The 25,575-nt window shown below is 44.8% G+C and overlaps 1 protein-coding gene across 9 annotated transcripts in view; it reads left to right on the forward strand.

Annotated features, from left to right (window-relative positions):
* The window catches only part of LOC137591368 (nck-associated protein 5-like), a 107,158-nt gene that overhangs the window by 10,256 nt on the left and 71,327 nt on the right, over positions 1-25,575 (forward strand). For 8 of the 9 annotated variants that reach the window (XM_068309301.1, XM_068309302.1, XM_068309303.1 and 5 more), the window contains one exon: positions 21,870-21,943. In XM_068309301.1, the coding sequence (XP_068165402.1) occupies positions 21,870-21,943 (74 nt within the window). Of the gene's footprint in view, positions 1-6,186; positions 6,298-21,869; positions 21,944-25,575 lie in introns of those variants that run through there. The other variant, XM_068309304.1, reaches the window with a different exon arrangement.

Consider the following 25,575-nt stretch of genomic DNA (forward strand, 5'->3'; position numbering starts at 1 on the left):
TTGGAATCTTATGCATGTGTCCACACAGGAAATAATCTTGGTTGGGGCCCAAACTAGATCTGCTAATGGCCCAGGGTGAAGCAGCAGATAAGGATACATAAGCGCTAGCACATAACCAGGGCACCATTTGCATTACATAACAACTGTGTTGCTGGGTTGATTCTCTGGCTCTCTTTATTTTTATCATTTGATGCCCGCCTGCGGATGAGACTCTGTTCGTCATGCAGCGACACGCGCGGCGTATGTAGATGGTCCGCAAGCCGCTGCCAGCTGGCTGAAACTAGGTCACCGGAGAAACTCTGTCAGGGGTCTATCCTATGGAGCAGAGGCTGTGCAAGGGTTTCATTCAACATTTATATTGAGGTCGACATTGGTAAACATCTTAATTGCCATAACTTTGAGGAATGGTAATGGAACGAGTAGTTGCCAACACGAACAGTTTTTCTGTGGAAATGGACTTTAAGAATTTTGAAATAAGTTTATACAGCATTTTGTTTATTCGTAAATGAAGTAATTGTTCTGTACAATTGTGTGCAGGCTGTTTTTTTTATGGATAGAATCTGCACCAAGAGTTGATGCCCTACCATCCACGAACTGGGTACCACGTGGGAGGTGTACACTGAAAGCTCAGAATCCAGAGACTACCTGGTTCCTAGAAGGGTGGTAGGACAAAAAAGGATTTTCTTTTTTTATTTACTGAGATCTCAGATTTTCTTTTTTTTCTTTTGTTACTTTTTTTGAGTCAGATCTGACATAACACAAACAAACTGATAAGAAAAAAACTATAGACACTGAGCAAACAAAAGAACATTGAAACACCAAAGTGGAACGGAAAAACAAAAAAAAAACGAGCAACAAACTGAAATGGACAGTAGTGACCCGTGCTCTTAAGGACACTTAAAGGGATGTATCAAAGAAATTATTTTATTCAAATCCATGTTTTCTTGGGAATTTGAACTTTTCAAAAAAAAAATTCTTCAAATACATTTAAATATTACTTAATTTCTTGTCACTGTGTCATTAGGATTGGAGGTTTCAACTTTTCACTCACCATAGTCACCATTGCCAGTCTCCTTACGAACCTAGTAGAACCCAAATTGAGTGGATTGAGACACGTTGGAGTCTCGTAGATCTGATTACTAGATATTTAGACTTCTATCCGTACTACTCAGTAAAAAAGGGTGACACACGCAACTTATTTCAACTTGAAGACATGCTGCAAAAAGTCGAATAAAAGCAAGAGGGGGAGTGATGGGAAGGAATGCTCTGCGTAAACTGACTAGCTCCCACTTCTCCAGGCGGACAAATGAAGAGGTTTGATATTTTTACTGAGCAGCGTGAACTAATTGAGTCTAATTATGCAGCGGGAACCCACCAACAATGCTGTCCTCAGTGTGGGCCCCGTTCTCACGCCATGTGTATTACTGGACGCCCAACTCCAGGGATGAGTGTCGGCTAAATTCCTTATGAACTGTTTTGAAATTTGTTTCTGCATAAACAGATTTATTCCTTTCGGCGCTGCTGCCTCCCTTCTTGCTCTCAGAGTTTTGTGCATCATCTTGAGCATATAAATCAAGTTTCTCAGCAGGGTGGTACCAGTCTCCAACCGGGCTTTTGACAGCTCCCTCTCTGTGCAGGTGACATACCAAACATACCTCGGCTCGCGGCGTGGGTCACCACGGGGCCACAGGCTGTGGGAACCGGCAAACTCTGGGACACCGGCAACTTTAAGACACGGAACAAGGGACGTTTGGGAACCGTCTCCTCTCTCATTAGCTCACTGAATAGTGATTAGAAAGCCAAATGTTCTCTGGTGTCCATTCTGGAGCCTTCCTCATGTAACCACACACAAGGATAAGAATAAGCCGCCTGCTTCTGCTTGTAAAATCGGTTTAATAATTGCTCAGACTGCCTTCCATACGAGACACTCGTCTCTATTTCCAACTCTAGAGCGGGGCTGTGTTTTTACAAGAGCAATTATTCTATACTTTATGGATCACGTGTGCTGAAGTGGAACACCTATTTTATTTCCTTTATCACAAGGCTAACAGAGAGAAGGCAGAAGTCAACTTAACTTACATGCAGTTGTCCTTTGGAATGCACGCTTTCTCTGCAGGTTGTGCACCGTCGCCCTCGTGACTAAGGGATTTTTCTCATTGTTCAGACAAGGACACTTTAATAATCAGTGGTCCAGTAAAAGAGAAAGCATTTGGATCTGGTCCAGATAGATTGAAGAGGCTTTATACTCCGTTGTGAGAAGGACAAGAAGTTTCTGCTCTCCCCAGGGCCTTGTGCCAATTCTCATAATGAGATGTCCATTTTCTCTCGCCCAATGAGACGTCCCTTTGAGTCGAGTGGCCACTTACCGACTCTCTTCGTCCAATCAGGGTGGAAATCAAAGCCTAAACCGGGGCCGCGTGCCGCCTGAGACACGTGCGTCGCTCTGCAAACATTGGCGCTTCGCATCAGTCTTTTTCACCCTACTTTTTTTTAATTTAAAAGAGCTCAGCGCCAGGAATACAGAGGCCTTTTCATTGGCTTGGTCTCTGCAGGGACAAAGAGAATAGAGTTTTCTCTGCCCCACAACATCAAACACTTGGAAGCTCTCTGTATCATCAGATTTACTCAAGTGGAAGTTTATTTTGATGAGACAGTCACACGGTTGAGGACTAAATTTGTGGTTGTTAATTATGACTGCAAGGAAACTAGTAGTTTATGTTCTATTGGGAATATGTCAGTTACACAATCCTCATTGATGTAATCACAAAATGCATTTCTTGTTACTCTAACTGCTAAATTATTTTTCCAAAGAGCAGAAATTTTGTTTGATTTGTTTGATTTTGTTCGATCAGTGGACTTTGGTGTTCGATTTAAAGACGTGGATGCAAAGGCACTGGAGCAGACTTGTGATGATTTTACCGCTGGGCGCTATGGCAACCGGTCGCGGCAAACATAAAAATAAAATTAGTGCTTGCGTCACTTTGGTTTTCATAAACTGGTGATAAAATTTAAAACCAGACCATGGACTAAAGTTTTACAGCAACCTTTGTATGTCCCTTAAGGTATCTTCATGTTGCACCAGTTTTGGGAACTATTGGTTCATCCGCATGTGGATGTTTGTCTTTTACAATACAGCAAAATAAAAATGGTTTATCCCAGATTGTTAAACCTCCCAGATGGTTTGTATATGGCATAGAGACCATCCCCAGGTCCAATATGGCAGACGCTTCCTGGTATGGGGCAGCTAATGACATCGGATGTGCAGATTAAACCCCAGTGTACAGGGAGTGGCAGAAACTGAGGAGGGGTCACATCTGTCACCACCAGGAAGCCCACCTCCTCACCTTGCAGCTGGGGCGGGACACCCCCTCCCTGTGCAGCCTCCTGGCAGATCGGGCATGAGCGTAGGAGGCAGACGGTGTAGGGCGGCGAGGGCTTTCTGGTTATTCTTCTGCACAGCGGACCGGGCTACGATCACATCCTCATCAGGCGCTGAGCCAAACCCTCAGCTGGGATCTGAGAGACTCTTTCATGAAGGGGTTTCCAAGATCAGAGCTGAAAAACGTGGGAGAACCGCACTTAGTGGGTTCGATAATCACAATGATGGTCTTTGAGATGCTTGTGGTCCAAACCCAAAGAGATCCATCACAGAATATTGCAGTTCGAATGAAAGTCTCTTTTAGCTCATTACTTCATCTGCCAATGAGGTTTTCTCTTGTTTTTGTTTGTTTATTTGTTGGTTAGACTGTTGACAGGATGATGCAAAACTACTGGAGGGATTTCCACCAAATTTAATGGAAGGATGTAACACAGGCCTCACTTTAACATTGCAAGAGCATCAGGCAAAGACTCCAATAAACTCTGAACATGTGTTCCTGGTCAGATCCAGGATTTTAAAAAATAATTTTCCTTAACGTCGGGATCATTACATGTGTGCACAATCATTCAGTATGTGCTCTGTCTGCTATTTTTTATCCCAAGGAGGCCAACTTGAGCCCTCGTGTCCCAACTCCGTGTTTGTTGGTGGTCTGGAATGTGCCACAAATATCCTTGAATCCCATCCCACCCTGTCCAGGAAAATATTTACGTGTTTCCGCAATAGCTCCAACTACTGAGTAAATACATGCGGCAACCACTTTAAAACTAACATTTGATATATGACTCCACATCAGGGCCCCTGGCCTCACTTGTTTGTTTTGATACAGGTTTGATTGATGATGCCTGAACGAGTGTTTGTGTGACAACATAACCATGAAAATGTACTTGTACAAGCTTTTGTGCATGCTAATTAGCTTGTTTATGTACGTCAATTTTGAAGAGAGGTTATTGTCACACAAATACCAGCCTGAGGACACCGTGAGGACCAAAAGGAGTCCTTCCTGACGGTGTCACCCAGCTGAAGATATTCTGGTTGGGCTTGTATGGTGAGTTCCTACCAGGTGTTCTTGTAGAGGAGTGGTGCTTCCTGGCACCTGGTGACCTCTTTGCTTTTAAAAGCTCAAAGGTTAAACCTTGCAGGGTTGGGGGGTTGCAACCTGGTTTTATTTTTTTCTCTTAACACTGACACGACAGCTTTGGTATTTCAGCTCCTTGCAATTTGGAAGTAGTTCTAAATTAGACAAATGGTATGAATTATTTTGTCATTTCTCCCCCTGTAGAAAGAGTCATAATAGTGGCTCATAATTTGCTACATTATCTTTATATTATTCCACCATTAATCTAATTGAAACTTTGAAGAATGGTCTGTCTCATTAGATAAGAATGGGTCTCTAAAAGAGTCAGTCATTCTAAACCAATTTCAATTTTCTGGCCATCCCAGACTGAAATTATTATGCAAGTATTTGTGTCATGAAACCTCCTCATTAAGCCCCACTAAATTTGATGCCTTTTGAAAACTCACTCCTTACTACAATAAAGTGGTTTCTTATTTCAGTGATAGCAAGTTGTTTTCCGCTCAGACTGGTTTATGCCGGTTTCATGCATGAGCTTCAATGCAGCGACTCATCTTCAAACATGCAGCAGATCCACAATTTACTTGGTCTTCAAAGTAATTTCCTGTTTAATAAGCACTTATGCAACAATGAAATTCACTTGGATGGCGAAACATTAGTCACTGAAGGGAATGCTTTTTACACCTGCATCACCTCCACTGTTGTCGAGTCATAAATTCCTCAGCGAGACTCGCCCAGTCGCCCAATGACTGATGGGTTTGTAATCTCCGTCCCACCTGTCACTCAGCAGTCGTAGGTCATGGTCTGATCAGCCTCTTGTAGGTCAGTGGGATCAGACTATTCATTATTGTGGTTTGACTGTGATGCTTATCAAGAGGTTCAAACTGTGAAATCCCCCGCAGTGGAATTGATCTCGTGACTTTTTGGTAAGTCTAGAAACCATCCACTAAATAATCATTTCCTCTTCATGTGTCACAGCTGCCTAGCATCAATTTAAACTTTGCTTTCTTCGATATCCTCATCATCCACCTAATTTTCTGTCACCCTGAGTGAGACGGGGTGACAATTCCCCCGTGGCAAATATCAAGGAGCCCTGTCCTTGGCTGTTTGATACTTCAATCGGTTTCCCAGTGAGCATCTACATATTTCCTCTGTTTTTTCTAACTCCATCTTTACATCGCCTCAGAACTCCCCGAGCGACAGCAGCGGTAGCGGCTAGTGTTCTGAAGCCACATTGTGACTCATTGTGAGCTTTGGGCTGAAGCTACACTTGTAGAAAGAAGAAAAACAGTCAAACCAGAGTCTTTCTTGACATGTGTTATGTCTTCACACGCAGACAAAAAAATACCAGTCATACAAAAACACCCCAAACTCTCCAGGGCAGCAAACCACAGTGGGTTTTTGCCCAGGTTGATTTAATGCTCCCTGACTTGTTGGTTAAATATTGACAAGAGCTGATGTGGCCTTACAGAGAAGAGACGAGAACTCAGACGAGACTTTCTGCTGCCAAGGCTACACGACTGGCTGCTGCATCATCGGTCCAACTCACACGCACACACACACACACACACACACACACACACACACACACACACACACACACACACACACACACACACACACACACACACACACACATCCCTGAATGAAAACACACACATACACGCAGTGGCAGAAAACAGCTGAGACTCGGCAAGGCAGCTGGGGCAGAAGTGGGGAATGAAGCGGAAGGAGAGGAGGGCAGGAGCAAGAGCTAAGGGGATGCGGAATGAGTCAGTTCATGGACCACGGTGTAGAATCAGCGTGCGGGAGGATCCGAAACGTTTCGCTCCTGGAGTTGCTGGAGGTGAGTCTCGGTTTACCCCTCCGATCCCTTACAGCGTCCCGTCTGCTGAGTAGGTATCTGGGGCAGGAGGCAGGCTGTCTGGTGCAAGGAAGTAGGTCTGTCTGGGTGGTAATCAGGCTAACAGCCTGCCCTCCAGTCCGCCCAAATCCTTAACACTTACCTCGTTTTTGCCCCAGACAGGAGACAGGGGCTGCCCTGGGTTAGAGACATGGGGCAGGGTTGGGGGGAGGTTGGTAAAAGGAAAGAAAAAGAATCATCGGAAGGGACTGAAGTTTGCGTTTTTGCGTGTGCATGCACTATTTAAGTGCACTTGTGTTTTCATGTGGATGTTGCCCTGGATTATTGGAGTAGAAGAAACAAACAAAAACAGACTAAAATTTGTAGAACTTGCAGATTCTTTTGTAACTTGAATTTCTCCTTGACTGTTTTGGATGTAGCTGGTGAATTTCATAGACTTAAGTTAACGAGCCAAGGATTTCGAGCTTGTGTTGTGTGTGTATCCGTGATTGGGAATGTGCCACACATCCAGAGTGCGGAAGCCCTACCGTGTTCCATATGTAGGTCACCATCCGACAAGCTGCAACTGCCACTAATTACATGCGAGAATCGGGCTTGTTTCTTTTTGTGTCTCTGATGCACCTCCAGAAGGTCTGGATCTGCACTCGTTCACTCCAAGCGGTGGAGACGGCTTGCGACCATTAACGAGCATGTTGTCCAAAGATCAGCGAGTGTGTTAATTAGTGTTGTTGTTTGAGAAGCGATCCTGAGCGCTTCGTCTAATGGGATTGGCCAAAAAAAGGGCGATTAGATAGATAGACACATAGATAGATACTTTAATAATCCCGAAGGAAATGCAGGATTAGGATTAATGCTGAGACCTTCTTTGATTCTTTCTACTTGTTTCTATCATATCTCCACTTCCTCGGAGCTCTGCAGCCGGAGGTGTTTTGTGGAAATCCAGGGGTGCCTTAGCCTCTGCCACCACATGGACGCAATTATGCAGACGAATGTCTCCACCAAGCTCCGAGGCTCCATATATCCTTTATCTAATTACATTAACAGGAGCTGGATAGTGACTAATGGCTCGTGGAGGAGAGGAGGGGCAGGCGACGAGGAGCTGGATGCATGATTGCATTTTTCCATCTTACTTCACTCCCTCACTCCTCATCGTGCCCAGATCTCTCCCTGTGCTCCATTTAGAACCCCCCCCTTCCACCAACAACCAAAACCTGCACTTCACTCTGACCCACTGAGCCTTTTTCCAGCCCGACAAACTTCAATGCAAACTTTCTTTTCTGGCTATAATTCATCCTGGCATGAATGTTGGCATTATTACGCCTTATAAACTGTCACACGGCTCCGTAGCAAAGCCTCAAACAAGAACGCTTTGTCCGGGCTATAACAACTCATCCTTGAGAGCGTCGCTTTTATGTGGAAGTCAACTAAAGCATTTTGTGCCGTTCTGCGGCCACGAGTAAACACAGATGTCCGTCTGACATTCAAACCACCTCAAAAGTGCTGTGTGTTCTTATCAATCTGGACTGACGACAGAAATACAGTGGAGGGAATGAAAAAGCCATTGTGTCCTCCTGACCAACTCACTTTCAAGAGAAGACTTTTGCATGCTCTAAACCGTTAGCCAGAAAATATATTATCTCAAGCATAGCATAAACTTTTATACTACCAATGTTCCATAAGGACAGTCATCGGTTTTCATTTAGCTTCCTCGAGGACATCTAATTGTTCATATTTGGTCCCTTGTTGTTTTTGGGATAATGGGGATATATAAATAGTGATTTGAAAGTTTCTCTGTCTGCAGCGGCTCTTGAGCGACATCCAAATTTCAGGATGGAAGCCCAACTGGAGAAGGCTCTGAGAATGAGATGAGTTTTCTCATCTCGTTCTCGAAATGGGATATAAATAGGCTTGGAACTGGTCTTCAGGCAATGCATGAACTTAGAAGTGAGCAATAATCAGTCCTTGTTCGGTGCAAGAAGCCTAGAGGACGACCAAAGAGGTTTGTGGATATAGTGAAAGAGGACATGAAGGTAGTTGGTGTGAGAGAAGAGGATGAGAAGACAGGGTTAGATGGAGGTAACTGATTCGCTGTGGCCACCCCCTGGAAAAGAAGACGATGTTCACTGTAACAATGCATTTGAATGGTTATTTGAAACTAATAATGAGATTGAGTTCACAAAATCAGTTTGTTGTCCAGTGTTTGTGTTGGTTTAGAATTTATCTGGTTTGATAGAACTTGACAAAAAATGTTCGTCAATCGCCTTTTTGTGCCCGAGTAAGACAAAACGTTGCTGATAAAACAATGACAAGATTCATTGTTCACTAAATAACAGCTTTGACTTTGACATTTTCCACATAATTATTATAATCATATGACCCAAAACATAAATTCTGACTCTGCCAGAAATGTCAAAACATCAGTTTTCATTAACTAAAATAAGATTAAAATGTCCAGACTATTAGTCACCTAAACAACAACTCCCCACTAAACATGATAAAATATAATCAGGACATTTGACATTAAAGAACAGCCAATAAATTAACTACTGTCCACCAAAATGACATTTATCCACAGATATGAACTCCTGCTTTCAAAAGCACTCAAGCCCCTAAAAAATGTGATTTGTTCGGTGCGACTCCACACCTGGCAGCGACGCAGCCAAAGATGATTCACAAGCGCCTGAAACGACAAGTTCACCGAGGAGCGAACTCATCGTGGGCGTTTGTTTTGGTGCGAGTGAGGAAATTGGACAAGAGGAGACGAAGCGGCTCTCGGAAGGTAAAATCCCAGTGGCGGTGGTCAGTTTGATAGAGCAGGTGTCAGCAGCTTCCTGTTTGTTCCTGGGACGTTTGCACCGGCCTTACAGGAGCTCGGCTGTCTGCTGGCTCACATTACTTTATGCTAATACCCCCCAGCTGCAACCAGCACCCCCCTCCTGCCTTCCCAACACACACACACACACACACACACACACACACACACACACACACACACACACATGCCCCCAGGACAGTCATGGGAGGGTCATGAAAAGGAAGCCGAGATGATTAATTAGCTCTGCCCTCGTTTGGATACCGCCTTATTGGTTTTCAACAGCCGAAAATTCAGATTCAGATCTTTGCATGGATTATCCTCTCGTCGCCGCCGCCACTCCAAAACACACACACAAACACGCTTCCAAAATATTGAGGTCATGTTGTTACTCATGCTATGGTGGATGCACAACTTTGGTTTCTGGGCAGGTTGTGTTGCTCAGCAGAGAGCGAGGTGTCACTTTAGTTGAGTGTTGGTTTTCGGCTAATGAGAGCGAAGACGTTCTCACAGGAAACAGGAAACGGGCTGCAGCTCCTGAAACATGTTGAGGGACAAACCGACACAAACACAGTTGTAATTGTAAATGTAGAGGCTGATTGGCTGCTGAGTGATCTGCTTTGACTTTCTTTGGATATATTGCTCAATAGTCATCATCATCTAACAACTGCTAATAAATCACACACATGCGTGTTTATGCAGCGGCCTGATGACGCTCCAGAGAAAACCTGTTCTCGAAATCCGTTGCAGAACTCTTTCAGGTGGTTTCCACCTATAAAGTGTCAAAAGCCGTCTCTTCATCTTGCCAATAGGGAAAAATGCAGGACAAAGAAATGACTAATTTTATTGTTTTTGAAGTTTGAGCGTTCACAATCAACTTCTTTGAAACGAGTTGCGCAGCTTGTTGCAGATATACGATCTACGCTGAAGATTTGAACGCCAGGTGCTCTAGCCGGCTGCACCCCTGCAGGGTCCCGGCCCTGACCCAGCGTCCTCTGATCCCTCTGTGCTTTTCTATTGACGACGGCCTCAGTGCAGACTTTAAAAGCCTGTCAGTGCGCAGCAGCGGAGATAGACAACACAATGGAGCTCCTGTATATTGTAGCAAAGCTATGGAAAAGCAGTTGTCTTTCATTCCTTTGTTTTAAGACATCGATGGTTGCCGTCCCCTCTGGTTGTTCCCCTGTCCTGAGACTGAATCTCATCAACATCTCCATCCCAAACAAAAGATCTCTTGCTTTGCTGTCATGTGTCACAGGATGGAAGCCCCAAGGGGACACCCTGCAGCCTTTCTACGGTCCTTTAAACCCTCAAATCACAATGTTGAGGGGCGGCACGGTGGCGCAGTGGGTAGAGCTGTCGACTCACAACACGGCGGGTCCGGGTTCGAGTCCAGCTCTGTGCAGAGTTTGCATGTTCTCCCTGTGTTGCGTTGGTTCTCTCCGGGTTCTCCGGCTTCCTCCCACCTCCAAAAAGCATGCGCTTCAGGTTGATTGGCCGGTCCCATAGAACTGCCCGTAGGAATGAACGAGTGTGTGTGTGTGTGTGTGTGTGTGTGTGTGTGTGTGTGTGTGTGTGTGTGTGTGTGTGTGTGTGTGTGTGGTCTTTGTGTGGGGCTCCGCGGTGCTCTGGCGTCGTGCCCGGAGTGTCCCCCGCCTCAGGCCCTGTGCCAGCTGAGATAAGCTCCAGCTCCCCGTGACCCGCTACGGCAGATGAAGCGGCAGAAAATGAACACAATGTTGAGGGCAAATAAGGATTTCTGTATGTGTTTAAAGTTCAAAGTCCATGTCTCTGTTCATTTTATCATTAGCTGATGTGTAGCCTGCTCATTGTGAGGCTTTAATTCTGTCTGACATGTGGTTATTTTCATTCTGAGCCAATCTGAAATATTTCTGAACTCGCTCGGATGTGAACGCAGCTTCGGCACGGAAGCGACAAAAATCTGAGAGATCTGCCTTGCCTCAAACCAATGCGCAACGTTGTGTTGTATTAAGGTGTTGTCTGTGGGAAACCTGATTTTATCTGACGTGGCTAATTCGCTCTGTCAGAAGCTTTTTCCGTTGATGGTAGCCTGGTCTCCATTCCAAGAAAAGTGAGAGGGAATCGAGTACGGTCGAGTTCCCCGTATCTGACTGATGCTCAGGTGTGACCTTCATGCCTTTCCTACCATTTGAGGAGTGCTGATTTCCCTCAAAATCAGCAACGATTTGCTGTTCAATTGTGTTATCTCAAGGCTTTGGAGTGCAAATCATCACATGGCCTCTGTCGTCACATTACCTCAAATGCCAAGTATCAATATGGAGGTGCAAAGCGCAGCCATTAATGCGATTAGACCAGAAATTCACGCAGCAGCTGCTTGATGGTGCGCCGTTACAAAGAGTCAATGGGTGGAAGATCGGCCATTTCTGTGGATCTAATTATATGCTGCATAAAATCCTTCAGTTTCATCCTCATCTGGCCCACAGGATATAATTGTCCCTCATTCCAACATTGATTACTTTGAATTTTAGAAACAAGAAGCAGGGAAGGAGAAATTATCTCAGAAACATCTGAAACTCCAGCCGCCAGAATGAAGAAATCTGTCAATAAAAGGCGGGTTATTTATACAAGAGACCAATGAAAGGAATCAATATCATCTGCATGTAGTAACATTTGTCTGTGTGCGTATTCCAGCAAGCTGGAATCATTCACATTATTGAGTCTCCATCACTTTCCAAAGAGGTATTATGATCTGCATGCCTTTCATGAGTCCATAACTCAACTTTATGGACGCTCAATGATTTTTCTGGGCTCCTTTCTCTCCGTGGCCAGACATCACAGCCGCCGATTGAGGTTTTATGAGGCGGACTGAGCCTCAGGTGAGCAGGATTGAATGTGAGATGCTTTGCACAAAGCCATTTGACCCCTCGGGGATGATTGTCTGTGGTGTCAGTGGTCAACGAGTGTCTTTGTGTGTGGTCACGACGGGACCATTGTTGGGGATCCGTGGCAGCCAGCGGGCTATCGAGCCATGGCCGATATCCATCTGGCTCAACAGCTGCAGGAGTCATGGACTTCAACGCAGGTTATTAAATAAGATTCTCATGATTCTTTCATTATGCTTGTTTCTTTGAGAATATCGTCATTTTGCAGGAAATTGCTGGGATGTGTTTACAGCCCAACAAAGCGACCTGTGTTTAAATACAGTTCTTTGTCAGATATTGCACGCGTTTCCCCGCCCTAGCAATTCATTCAAACATAAACATGCTTTATTTTGGAGGCATTTCCTCGCCATCTCCCCGCCTTTCCTCTGTCTCGCTTCTGTTTGAGCCCCAGCACTGAGGGCTGAATTAGTGCATTATTAAGGCTTTCTCTCCTGACCCACTTCACCTTCTGCTTGAATGGCGCAAGTCCAGGATGGGGTCTGCGTGCACCAGTGGTATGGAAGGCCTGTTGTTCTCAGGATATGTTTCACTGTAAATGGACCTCTTATGTGCAGGAAGTAGTCAAAGAGGAGGCTGAAATGAGGTGATGGTGAAAGCACTTCATTTTCCCACCAGGCTTCTATTCAGACAGACTTAGGAAGCCCCCTTTTGCGATCAGGTATCACCTTCCCAACAAGAAAGAAAGCGTCAATTTGACCCAACTTGGACTTTTGTGCGTTCACGTCTTGATGAGTTTCTTTTACTTTAGCGTAGCTTAGCACCAACAGGTGAAAACACAGAGCCGATCTCTGGCTAATGCGGCAAATTCTTCCTCTCGAGGTAAAAAAATAATCATGTTAGTTTAGTCTGTGCAGAAATTGAAACTAGATTGTGTTGACTTTGGATGGAATTAGGCTAACCTTTTACCCCCTTCCCCACTGTTTATGCTAAGCTAGGTCGATCTGCTGACTGTAGCTTTATGTAGAACCAATCCGGTCAGGTGAACCTCCTCATCTCACTCTGTCAAAAATGTGGAAGTAATGCAAACAGACAAATCTTTTATGTTTACCTGCATGAATAATGTGGTCAGTCTTACTCCTGACCCACAATGGGAACAATGCAGAGCCCTCTAGCATGCCCTCTGTACTGCTTAGACATGTACAATGCCATTGCTCATGTGTTTGGGGGTAGAGGGCATCTGAGCATCAATAACCCCTCAGAATTAAGTCTCTATCGGACTTCAATCAGCTGGTTTGAGGGGTCCGGCTGAGGAATGGCTTCAGAGAATGCGTTAGCGCTCACTTTGATGGGGGGGGGGGTGGTTGCCCCAGATAAAGGGGTTAGCTGGGTACATAAATAATCGAGATACAACAGTGTTGTCATTGTAAAAGCAATTGGCTGTTGAAAGTTCAGGCTCTGCAACATTTTCCCACAGTAGTGGGTGTTATCAGATCATGTTCCTAAAATATCTCCAGCAAATAACAATTTGAATCCACGTCGCTGTCACTTTTAATAAAAGCGAAAATCAAATTCACTTACTCCATAGACCCTTGACATTCAATTTTTATTTTTAAGCTTTGGATAGGGACCCAATACGTCCTGTGAAAGGAGGGTATTTAAGTCCACTGATGTCACCACATCTGAGAGGCTTAAGGAGAACCAGCACTGATGTCAGATTCCTCCCCAGTTCCCATCTGGAAGGAATAAAACAAATATGGGTGCTAAAAATAAGACTCTACTTGAGATGATAAGGAGGATTTACTGCCATTAACTGAGTAAATACAGTATGTGGTTGGCCCCAGACTACAAGCGAATTCTTTTCCAACCTGCGTGAGCCCTGACTGTAAAGAGCCCCCCCATCAGATATACGCAGCAGTAATGTCTTTCACAAGTCAATGATGGACGATTTAAATATTTTATGGCGCTGAAGTATCGGTCCTCTCTCAGATCACCTGATGGAGAGCGCTGGGCCCCTGCACTGAGAGGTCTTTGTTTGCATTAAGCCGTGAAATGGATGCAGACAGATGAGAAGACCCCAACCCTGCATGTAAATTTGAAAATGCAAACGCTTGCAAAGGTGTAGATATACTTTCAAATCCTTCGGGGCTGATGCTAATGCAAGCTGTAGCTACACATGACATGAGGCGGGGAGTTGACGAACGTAATTACAGCCCAACAAAAGCTCCAGAGTGCCTTTCGGATTCCTTTTGTACATTATTTTGTATTTCCAATCTATTTCTGAGATAAAGAACTGACTCATTCCCAAGGCAGTCATTTTGGCATATCCCTGGTTGAGCGATCCAGATGCAAGAGGCACTGTTGTGTGTCTGGATGAGACACACCGGGCTTTAATGCACCTCCAGTTGTCAGCATTAGACAATCAGTGCAGCTGCGCAACATGAACAATTTTACAAGGCAAGTAAGCCCCAAGAACAACAGGTCAGGGTTCAGTTCTAGGTCATAGATCTTTTGCTAAACCTCATCATGTGTCCCTAAACGTAACAAAAGTTGTGTGGCATGTGTTATAAAGGATTTATGATGGGACTTTGTGCATTTGACTGCAGATACGTACGGAAAGCTCGGTGCACCAGATACCCTTTCCCAGGGTACCTTGGGGTACTTACGCATCTGTTGTTCGAAAGCCCAAAAATTTAAAGTGTGCATTCACCAAAACAAAACAGTGTTTGACATAAATTATTTAACAAGGCAAGTTCACAGAGGACGTTCTCATTTACAGCAACGCCTGTGGGTTTTGGGGTTACTTAGATTTACTCCACTTTCGCACTGGAGTTGTCTACTGTAGGCTTCTGGGCATCTCCATTGCCTGACCATGTTGACCAGAGGCGGATATCAGTTTAAATATTGTGTGCATTATTCACCCCTCTCCCCCCATACAAATATGTGACCCTGGGTTTCACACTGGCAACCTTTTGGCCACAAGCCTGTTTCATTATCCCCGAGGCTGCAGCCACCCCCACAGTCTGTCTGGAAGGATGCTCCCAACAAAAACACTGTAATCACCCCTTCTGCTTTGCCACAGAAATAATTCACGACCAAGGGAATAATCATTGCAGTCAGTCCTGCCGAAGAGGTCAAAAGTCACCACAACCCATCTCTTTTTGCATTTTTTCTGATGATTTCTCTTCCATTGCTTCCCTCTCCATTTGAAAAAAAAAAAAAGAAATCATCTCACTGTATTGTGATTTGGTCTTCGTCGCTGTCAGGATAGATGGAAAATGTGAGTCTGATAAGCATGAATGGCACAGGTGGGTTTGAGGATGACAGGAGCTCAAATAAACAGGCAGTCTTGTCACATTACCATTCCCCCCACCCCAAAGGTTAGGGTTCCTCGCATGCCTTTGGGAGGAAATCTTTATTCCCCATCCATGGGCAGGAAGACAGAAAAGCAAATCAGAAGCTGACATTAATGCAGGAATGGAATGCTTACCTCGACATCTGCCCGGCACCTGGCCCACGGACAGGCCCCATCAATAAATCAACCTGTGGATTATACAGGAGAAGCTACGATAAAGCCAAAGCTTGTGCATGTGAAATATCGGGACGTCTGACCAAGTGAAGCTGGTGGGTGAAGAAATATCTCTGAAAACAAACGCTTGGAGGTTACCAGACTCTTGCTGAGAAGACTGGGTTGCATTTGTGGTTCATGATGAACTATCTAGGATGATACCCACTCGTGTTGTCACGTGTAGTTCCAGTTCGCCTGTTTTTACCTTGTAAATCAAAACTGCTACAAAATCCATAGACGGTCCAAAAACATTGGGCTTAAACAACGGGAGAAATTAACAGTTGGCCACACGATGACACAAAGCGCACCATCAAACTGTAATGAATACTGGAGAAGCGAGCTGCGCAGGACAGATAATCCTGAATGCATCCTCTTGAGAGCTTTTCCTCAATCTATAATGTGCCTAATTTCCCGTGAAGGAACACTGTCGCTGCTCCTTGATTGGCTTTGCTTTGGCAAACGGTCCAGCTACAGTGTGCCTCAGTTAGGTGTGGCGCCTGTCTGTCAAAGCCTGCATAAACAGAAGCCCGACTTCCCCCTGTGAACCCACCGACATCTGTTTAGCATCAGCCCAGCTCGCCTTACCAAAGACTTCTCTCTCCGTCGTGCTCCTTGTGTCTTTCCCTTTCCTTCGGTTCTGGGTTTATTGATGTTACATCATCAATAATGTGCCAAAGATATCTCTGAAATGTGGACGATGGGGCGTGACGGCGACCCTGCCGTGACGTTCTTTGCTGATCAGTTATTCAACGGTGGGTTCTCTCAGGCTCGGTGGGGTCAGGACAGGAGAGGCAAAACCAAATTTGGCAAAGAAACCAGTGTCAGAATGAGCCTTCCTTGGCTATCCCTCTTTCCTCTCTGCTTTTTGTTTGCCTGTCAGCAGAGGTTTTATCCTCTTAACAAAATTTTGACGTCTTTTGTTGCTTTCATCTCCCTCACCTCTCTGATTCTTTCTCCCTCCCCTATATTTTCCCTGGGCTCCTGTGGGTTGCCAGGTCCAGGTTTCCTTTACATTTCTGTCATCGCCACCCTCCCTCCTATTTCAAGTACACCTGGTTGAATATTGCCCCCCAGTTGATAATAAAATCCTGCAACCCCCAGGCTTGTAAAATATGGGCAGGGATGCACGGCAGACTCCTACCCCCCGTATGTTGCCTGTTTCCTGGAGACCTATCCTGTCTGGAAACACTGGTACCAGCGTGGACATGCAGCGTATTTGTTTTTATAGCTAAAATTCCTCAAGCGCTCCTCCCTGATCTGTGTTTTCGCAGATTTAAAAATTGAAAAGCAAGAGTAAATGGGGAGATACTGAAGAGACAAAGAAAGCTGGTGGGGAAAATAAGCACTGATATGCACAAAAGGGATGTTTGCAATTGGAATGTCAAGAAACGACAACCTGTGACAACCTGTCCATATTTAAGTAATTTCTTGCATTTGCGATTTGCTTGCATGGGATTAAAAAATATGCAGCCTGTCTTGATTTAAAGATTGTGTTGGTGAAGTGATGCCTCACACCTCCTTTCCACAGGTCTGCTCTGTGGAAGTCTTTAAAACAGCCGTGTCAGGTCTGATGCATTTCATTCCTGGGTGACCCTTCCAGCTCTCTCCCGCGAAATCCACAACTGGGAACAGCTTTGCTTCTGTTCCCAACAGGCATGAATGGCCCGCTCTGTCAAACCCAAAGGGTAGAGGAGGAGTCCGAAACAGATGGAGGGTTATTTGAGCGTATCCTAATGTATCTTAATGTTTGGAAAGATAATCTGCTGGGATTTGGATTCCTGCCCGTGGCGAGGTGTTGATGTTTGGGCTGGGCAAGGCGCTAGGTGCTGCTGGAGGAAGAACATCAGATAACCCAAACTGCTGAAACTCATACGAGATGATGAACAAGCTACCTTTTGTATCACAAAGTAATCCATATTCCCTGACAGTCATCCGTTTGGGGCAGGCAGGCAGATGAAGAATATCCCCCCTCACTGGAGGCATTAGTTACTGATGTCCTCGTCTCAATAAGACTACTGTGTGAGCTTCCTCAACTTGGCAGTCACGGACAATAGTATAGTGTTCAGAGATGGATGAAGATTTGACCAGCTTTTAATCATGTATATTGGTAGTTTAACGTTCCCCGCTTTGGTTTGAAATAACCTTGAAGCGTCTAATGGATTCAAAATTACTCAAAATTGTATTTTTATCTTGTAAATAACAGTCTCGTCTTCTCACTGTATCCGAGCTGTAGTACTCCACAGGGGGCATTAAAATAAAATAAAGAAAAACACTTGGGTGGTTTTTATTGTGCAGCAGCTACAGGAGAGACATTTTATTTGTCCGGGCAATTAATGAATGTCTCTGTCGATAGCAGTTAAAGGCAGGAAAGATTCTCTAATGTCTACGGAGATGTCACAAACGTTTCTCCGCCTTTTTCCAGACCAGAACTTACCGATCAAGCTGACAGTATGCAGTTCTCAGTATCTTTTCCCCACATGAGAAATCACAAATCCCAATCTGAGTCGTTGCCCTTTCCGCTGATAAATACCAGACCGTCGCCTGAGTTATCGGAGCCTGAGGATATGAGAACTCGAAGGCTGGGCCGATGCTGTCATGCCAGGTCTTTGGGATGTTGAGCCTCACAACAAGCTGATAAGACTAATGAATTTAACTGAGGCTGGCTGTAATGCAGACCTGATCTAGGCAGACGCAAGGTCCTCAAATCTACTCACAGAGACCATTAGTCACACTGATTAGGTTGTTACCCTGCTGCGATAGGATCGCCGTCACTGGGAATTACCTTGGTATCTAATAATATGCTTTCATTGACGCTTATTAAATTTGCTGTGTTTATATCTTTTCTAACTATGTGCACATAAACTTTGGAGTATATGACTGCAAACACTGTTGTATCTTTGGCCAGAGGCCCAGACCAACAACCATATCAGAGGCGATATATTTCCCTCACCTTGAAAAGTCACTTTCGTAATTTATCCGAAATATGCCATAAAAACACACTCAGAAAGAAATCTTGCATTCTATATGCATAACCCTTGACTTGCGGTAGCCCATATGGGAGCGCCGCCGCTCTGTCAAACCTGCAGCTCAGGAGTTGCACAGGCATAAATAGGTTGGTTGCATCGTTTTAGAGGTCGTGACCTAGTCTTTGAGGGTCCTGGTGCTCACCGCGGTTCCTGCAGGCCTTGAGAAGGCTGTCTTATCAGCAACGCCAGCGGGAGCGTCTGATCCGTGCACACATCAAGGTGATGGAGGGAACTCATTGCAGCCAGGACTTTAAGAAACACACCGTGACCTCAGCAGGATCTAGGTCAGAGTTTTATCTAGCTCAATGTTTATTTGCTTTTTCCATCCAGCTGCAAAGAGATCTATATAAAAACCAGACGCTTGTCTAGGATGGGATTCCATCGCGTTTAATCTACAAGAATGTGTGAAAGACCTGAGCGTGCCAGCGAGACTCCTATGGATGAATCATGCATCTAATCTTAAACAGATTGCATTTGGTTTTGTGTGTCAAGTCTGTATATTTGCAGGGGTTTTTTTCTTGTTGGTGGCACATTTTTAAAATTTCATAAGCTCACCGACAAGTTGGAAGGACCTGGACTCAACCTGTGTTCGAAGCGGGGGGCTCTTCCCTCGGCGGCTTCTGAGTGGTTTCCTTATCACACACTCTCACACACGAGTAAACATGGCCGGGTAAACACTGCGGAGAACCTGCGGTCACAGAGCAGGAGCATCAGCAAACACATTACCTGCTAGGTTAACCCTTCCAACTCCATTGCGTCCATGCATTTAATGGAATGCAGCAAAATTAAAATTGAATGATTAGAAATAAAATTGACTTTTGGTGGTGAAAATGAGGACATGAAGACACCGAGTGTAATATACAAAATCGTAAAAGTGATTTAGTGTACTTCAGGGGTAATTACACAATAGGAGGAAGTTCTTGGATGTGATGAGTCCCAATTCTTAAAATATGCCTCCGATAAAGTCAGTAAATTTCTTTCCCAGTCTACATGTGTGTCTCCTGGGACCGCGGCAGCTTTCACTTATGCTGTAAAACCGTCAGAAATAATGCCTGGCTGAAGATATAACACGCAGCATTACGTGCATGAGTCATGCTTTAAATCTCCACTTTAAATACCCTCCCGCTTCACGTGACAACAAGCATGCCACATTCTCTGCATTCCGTCATGTGCGCTAAGGATTATTTCCGTGCCCTGTCATTAGGAGAGGTCTACGTGATGACAACACCGACTTAGGCAGCTTTACTTCATGTTTGATGTGGCCAGTAAATATTTCCCCTGACATGGGGCTTTCACGAAGAGGCAGCGGTCGTCTTTACTGGATCCTGTTGCTAATGGTCGTAGCAAAGACACATTTCACCCCAGACAGTTGTTTTTTTGTCTGCTTGGAATAAAGGCTGCTTTTTCTTGCTTATGATGACTGTATTTGCAAGCAGCGGTGCATAATGCCTCGCTTGTACTGAATATCACAGCTGATGGTTGCAGTCTCCAAGGTGTAGGGGCGGAAGTCAAAATAGCAACTGGGATGCATTCATTCATCATGGTTTTGCCATTGATTAGTTGCAAGAGTAAATTTAACTGTGGGAATGTCAAAAGCGCTAAAGGGCGTTCAGCTTTTTGACTTTGGGACAGCGTTGCTCAATGCTTTGATTAATGGCCTTCCAAAAGTGAAAGATTTCTCATGAAGAAACATCATGCTCTTGGCTGTCCTTCCAGAAATAGCAGAAAGTATGAATGGAATCAGAAAATGTGGTCAAACACTATTAATCATTGATCTGCTGCTCGGGTATCATTCCTATTTGCCTAATGGTCACCCAGAGCGCCCTCGACCGACAACTCCACAAGAAGCCTGAGACATTGTCGTGTTCAGGGTGAGCTCGTGGTGATGAGTGGCAGTCTCAGATGTGAGGCTAAGCGCTATAATAGCTTCAGAGAGTGGGACTCCAGGAGGGGCAAGGAGACAAAACAAGCGCAGTTACTGTATTTAAACCAGCAGTATGTGTTCCTGAACATTTGGCCTGATGTAAGTTTAGTCTCAAGGCCGTCAGTTAAAGAAGTGGAAGCACTTCAAGTCTAGTGAGACTCTGAACGATGGTCACAAGGGGGTCTGAATCAACAACCAGATGATTTAGACTGTTATTTTTAGGAAATATGCAGTTTTGAGGTCTTGTTCCAACAAAAATCACATTTACATATAGACCCAACAGTTTCTATGCTAATTTTTCATTTCCACTGCATTCCACAGCAGGGGTCTTCGTGTAAGCTGGAGCACAGGCACTGTTTGTTTTTTCGATTCCCTATAGTTCCAAAAGTACTTTCTTAAAGTTTGTGTTTCGGAGATGGACTTAATTTTGTTTTGGTCCAATTAGAGAATGAGATGAAACAACAGACAGAGATAGATAAAATCAAACATGAACAGAGTTGGAACGCTGCCATGTAATGAAGGTTTTACTTGATCACACAAAATAATTATCTCAGCGCCGATGCTTGTTTTCTCTCCGGATGGAGATCCCTGCCCTCCTGATCTCTTCATGAGAAACCCCTTCATTCAATTAGACTCAGAGACCACATGACCAGAACGTCCAGAAATCAATGGAGAGCATCTGCCCCATTGAGATAACCATTCACCCAGGAGATGTGTCTTGAGCTGTCATGCTAACATTAAATTAATTAGGCTTAAACCAAGACCACACCGATCTGAGAGTGTCGTCACAACTGCACTGTTAAAAGACCCAAGGCATCTAAGAAAAACCCGGATTGCAGTAAAAATGCCCAATTCTCAACACTCCTTTATGCTTTGTGTAGTCGGATCACCAAGAGGCAAATTAGGCCACGGCCAAGAAATCCTGACATCTGTTTTCTCCATTCTGCTGCTAGCCTTACCCCATTTTGTTCATGCTGTAACTCAGTAGCGCAGGTTCTTCTGAGTGTGTGCTATTCCCAGCTGACATTACACAGCTGGGCTTGCTCCTGGGCCAGTCGTTAGAAGCTACCCAGAGGTGCTTCTGGATTTACACACAGGGAAAAAAGAGACTAAACTGATTAATTGCACCTTCTCAGAAGCGCTTCTGCTCTGTTTTGCCATTCATTTACACACTGATGTAAAACACAGAGGAGAAAATGTGCAGTCCAGTCATGATTCTGCAATATCTTAAACATGCATTTAAATTGTTAGTGTCTCTAATAATTCAGTTTTGGAGAAAAACATTGTTTGAAGTCCTAACAACTTGTATCCATTAAGTACATTTGTATACTGACATCGCTACTTATTGTTGGCTTCTTTGCAGGAATACATGGATGCCAACAAATGCATCGACGAGCTTCTCAAGCAGCTTGAGGAGGAGCGGAGAAACATCCGAAGGTAAGAGGTTCTTAAGACTTCTGGACAGATGCTTTATTGCATTAGAATATCAGCAGCTGCCTACAATCCATTCCCATCCAGAGGCAGCAGAACAATGTTGTTTGGTTTTGAGTACGAGACAAGCTTTGTACTCCCTTCTTGAGAAATGCTTTTTGTGTTGGGAGCACCCTAAAAAGTGGGTAACAAAGGGGGAATTCTGGTCCCAGTGTAGGGTTGACTGAGGGCATTTCTCATTGAGGTCCTGCCCCAGACAATGGGAATGGAGAGCTCACGGAGATGCGAATCTAATGACCTTGTCCCCTCTGTGCTTCCATCGTCCTATCCCATCCAGTGATGCACTGCTCCAATAGAAAAAGAGACAATTTTTTTTAACTTCACCCTCTTTTGTACAACCCTCTCTCCATCTCAATGGAGCTGTATCCCCCCACCGCTCAAAGTAATTTTCTCCCTGACTGAACAGAGAGGGGTCGTGGGTTGGACATCGGGGGATAAGGGTCTTGGGGTAGGTGGCTGGGGGATGGATGACCACTGACCATCCCCTTAACTAGACCTGGGACGCCCCTTAATAAAGGAAGCAATGTGTAAAGGAATGACCCCCTCGTCTATGTCAGCCTCACCCCACTTTATGAGACAAGGGGATCGTCCTTGGTGGATGACCTATGAGAAAGAGTCGTATGTCTTTGTCGAGTCTGGACCAGAGCATCAAGTGGTTTCAAAGCTGTGAACTTGTATGAGGCATGACAGGAGAGGATGTTTTAACCATCTGCCCAGTAGTCGATTCTTCACGTCAAAGTTGCATCCTTCATAAGTGAGAATACAAGTCAGGGTACTAAATACTGAGGGTGCAGATTCAGATTCTGTGACATGAACTTACTGTTTGGATTAGATCGTCTAACCACAACAAAACCCCATCAGAGTGGATTTGAACTGACTTATTCAGCATCAGCTGGTTCGGAGGGATGACAGTGATTAATGAGCTTTCAACGGCTTTTGTTTGGCGAAAACATGGACATGAGTTTAGACGACGCCTCCTCCTCTTGTGAGGCAGCATCTGATGACGTCGTTGAAGCCTCCCTCCACCCATCAGAATATGGGGCCCATCAATCAGTCAAGAGGAGAAAGAGAAGGCTTTACATTCCTGGCGTTCTCTACATCCCTTCTTCGTGACCCACTGACCCACTGTATTCATGTCTGTCATTGTACCTTATTATAGGGTAGTTTCACACTCGTGAAATACACGTATCGGACAATTATGGGTTCTTTTTAAACCAGACTACTTCTTTAAGTTTGGGTCTTATATCAAATTAGCCTTTCAAACAAACACTCCGCAATCTGAATTCTGAAAATCTGACACCCAAGGGAAACAATTTGGCTTGTTCTTGACTCTAGACTGGTTTTAGTTTGACTTATCTGGCCTCTGTGTCCAAACTTCACACCTCTTTGACTAGCAGATCTGAGGGAACAAACCATGGGGATGCAGCCTGGAAGGCTATGTTGATTGGTCAAATTACTGACTACTGAATGAAAAGTCTGGTTTTCAAGTCAACAGGTGGCAAATCTTTTACAGTTTGTGTTTGGTTAAGTCTCAAAAACATATGGCCTTACCCTCTACATCCAGTATGCATGCACTCCGTTGCTGCATCATTGCTTGATGGAGCACAAAACCCTCGTGGGACGCTGATCGGGCTTTCCTCCTCCCTCTATTCAACATGAAAATGTCCTTGACAGACGGAAACAAAAGCTCCACAGCACAATGTCAACATCAGACCGAGCAAATCCAGATTTGGCAACATTTAGACGTAAAGTACAGCAGGACACTCACCCGGGGTTTCCATTGATTCATCACTTAGCTGCAGCTCACTCTCATTTGATATGAATAATCGATCTTTCTTGGTCTTAGTGATCTTTAGATGTCAGTTGATGCACATTTTAGTAAAATGGAGTTTCTGTAAGACCTCTGCTGACTGTCAGACATGTGTGGGAGGACATATGGAGGGTCTGCAGAGCTAAAACGCATGACGGGCAGGGAATGAGTTTGCATGACCTCTTTCCGACAAGCTGCTGTGTCAATGCACCGTGACTGTGTAATCTTCCCTGTGGATTAAAACAATGTAGATTAGATTTTTTTTTTCGTTCTATCTCTGCTTCCACCCTTTTTCCCTCTCTTGATTTGTGCTGAGCTGGTGTTTATTTTCCCCTGAATTTTCTTTTGACCTTGTTTTTAGTGGGTTGAGCACAGCCAGTACCACATGACCCAAAGTTGGCCCTACCGGCTTTGTTTTTTTGCCTGCTGGACCAGATGGTGTTTATCTGCGTCCCTTTTCACACCTTAGGGGACTGATCAGGGCAAGGAGGGATGAGAAGGTAGGCGGGGGGTCTTGCTCAGAGCAACTGGGCGGTGTAGAGGGGGAGGCCATGGGACTCAGCTGGAGATCCACACGGTTTAGGACAGGTTGCATGAAGCAGGCGGATGCAGCTAAAAAGGACATTAGCGGTGACATCTGCTGATCAATAAGCAATTTGTCATGTTCGTAGAGCAAAACGCACGTCCAGGCCAAAGCAGGGGTCAGATCAGGTCTACGTTTATCAGCGGGATTACAGGTAATAGGACTTTTCTCTTTTGTGAGTCTCCGGAGTCTGAAGTGAAAATTGAATCTTGCTCCAGATTAATTCCCATTCTTATTACAGCTGATTTGAGATCAGTTTTAATCAAGACTGGTTTCAAATGAAGTCTAAGACTTTATAAAAAATCTTCCAAGGAGCGCGTTGAGGGACTTTCCTTTAAATGTCAATGAACATGGGTACCCTAATGGAGGAAAATGTCCTTGCAGTCCAATCAACGTTTAGCAAAAGACAAAAAAATGTGTGTGCACACCAAAGGAAAACACCACAAGCCCATGAAGCTGGGAAACAGCTTTACAAATCTGGACCTTACTGATGTCACTACAAGGCATATCTGGCCTCAAAGACGACTCTATGCTGCCGCCGGTCTGTGCGAGATGAAAGGCTGTAATCCTCAGCTGAAGTATGCGGCGAGGACTGTTTTGTCGATGAAGAGGTGGATAGGGTTCAGCCTCCCGCGAGCCATCCAATGCCCCAAGAATCTGCTTTCTCGCTTGGTCGAGATCCGTGGGCTTTACAACTTTAATTGGATAAGTTGACCGGTTTAATGCAATAATTTGATCACGCTAAGCTCCAAAGAGATCTAATGTGCTCCAAAGTATGTTTGTGTGCCCTCTGAAGTGAATGACTTTGCCTAATCCATTCATTACAGCTCACTTTACTGCCCAGGAGTCCAGAATAAATCACTGGGTGAATAAATCAATCCATGAAACCTTGGTTGGAACCTTCAGGCATTGGTGGAATTTTGTAAACACACACTCATTAGATATTTTCACTCAAGTTTCTCTCAAGAAGGAAAACCTAAACCTCGTCAAAAGTGTCCCATCGCAATCCGTTAAGGAGGGGACATTGCTGGCGACCCGCGACGTGAGCCAACCCCTCACTAGTGTGTCCTGACGATGATTCACTAAGTCGCTCCGACTTGGAACATACCTGCCTCCCGAGCCCTGTTAACTGGGGGAAGCCCCACCCCTGATCCAAACCCAGCTGAAATACATGCATCAAGTTTT

Source organism: Antennarius striatus, chromosome 24, assembly GCF_040054535.1.
Source record: "Antennarius striatus isolate MH-2024 chromosome 24, ASM4005453v1, whole genome shotgun sequence".
Taxonomy (NCBI): Eukaryota; Metazoa; Chordata; class Actinopteri; order Lophiiformes; family Antennariidae; genus Antennarius; species Antennarius striatus.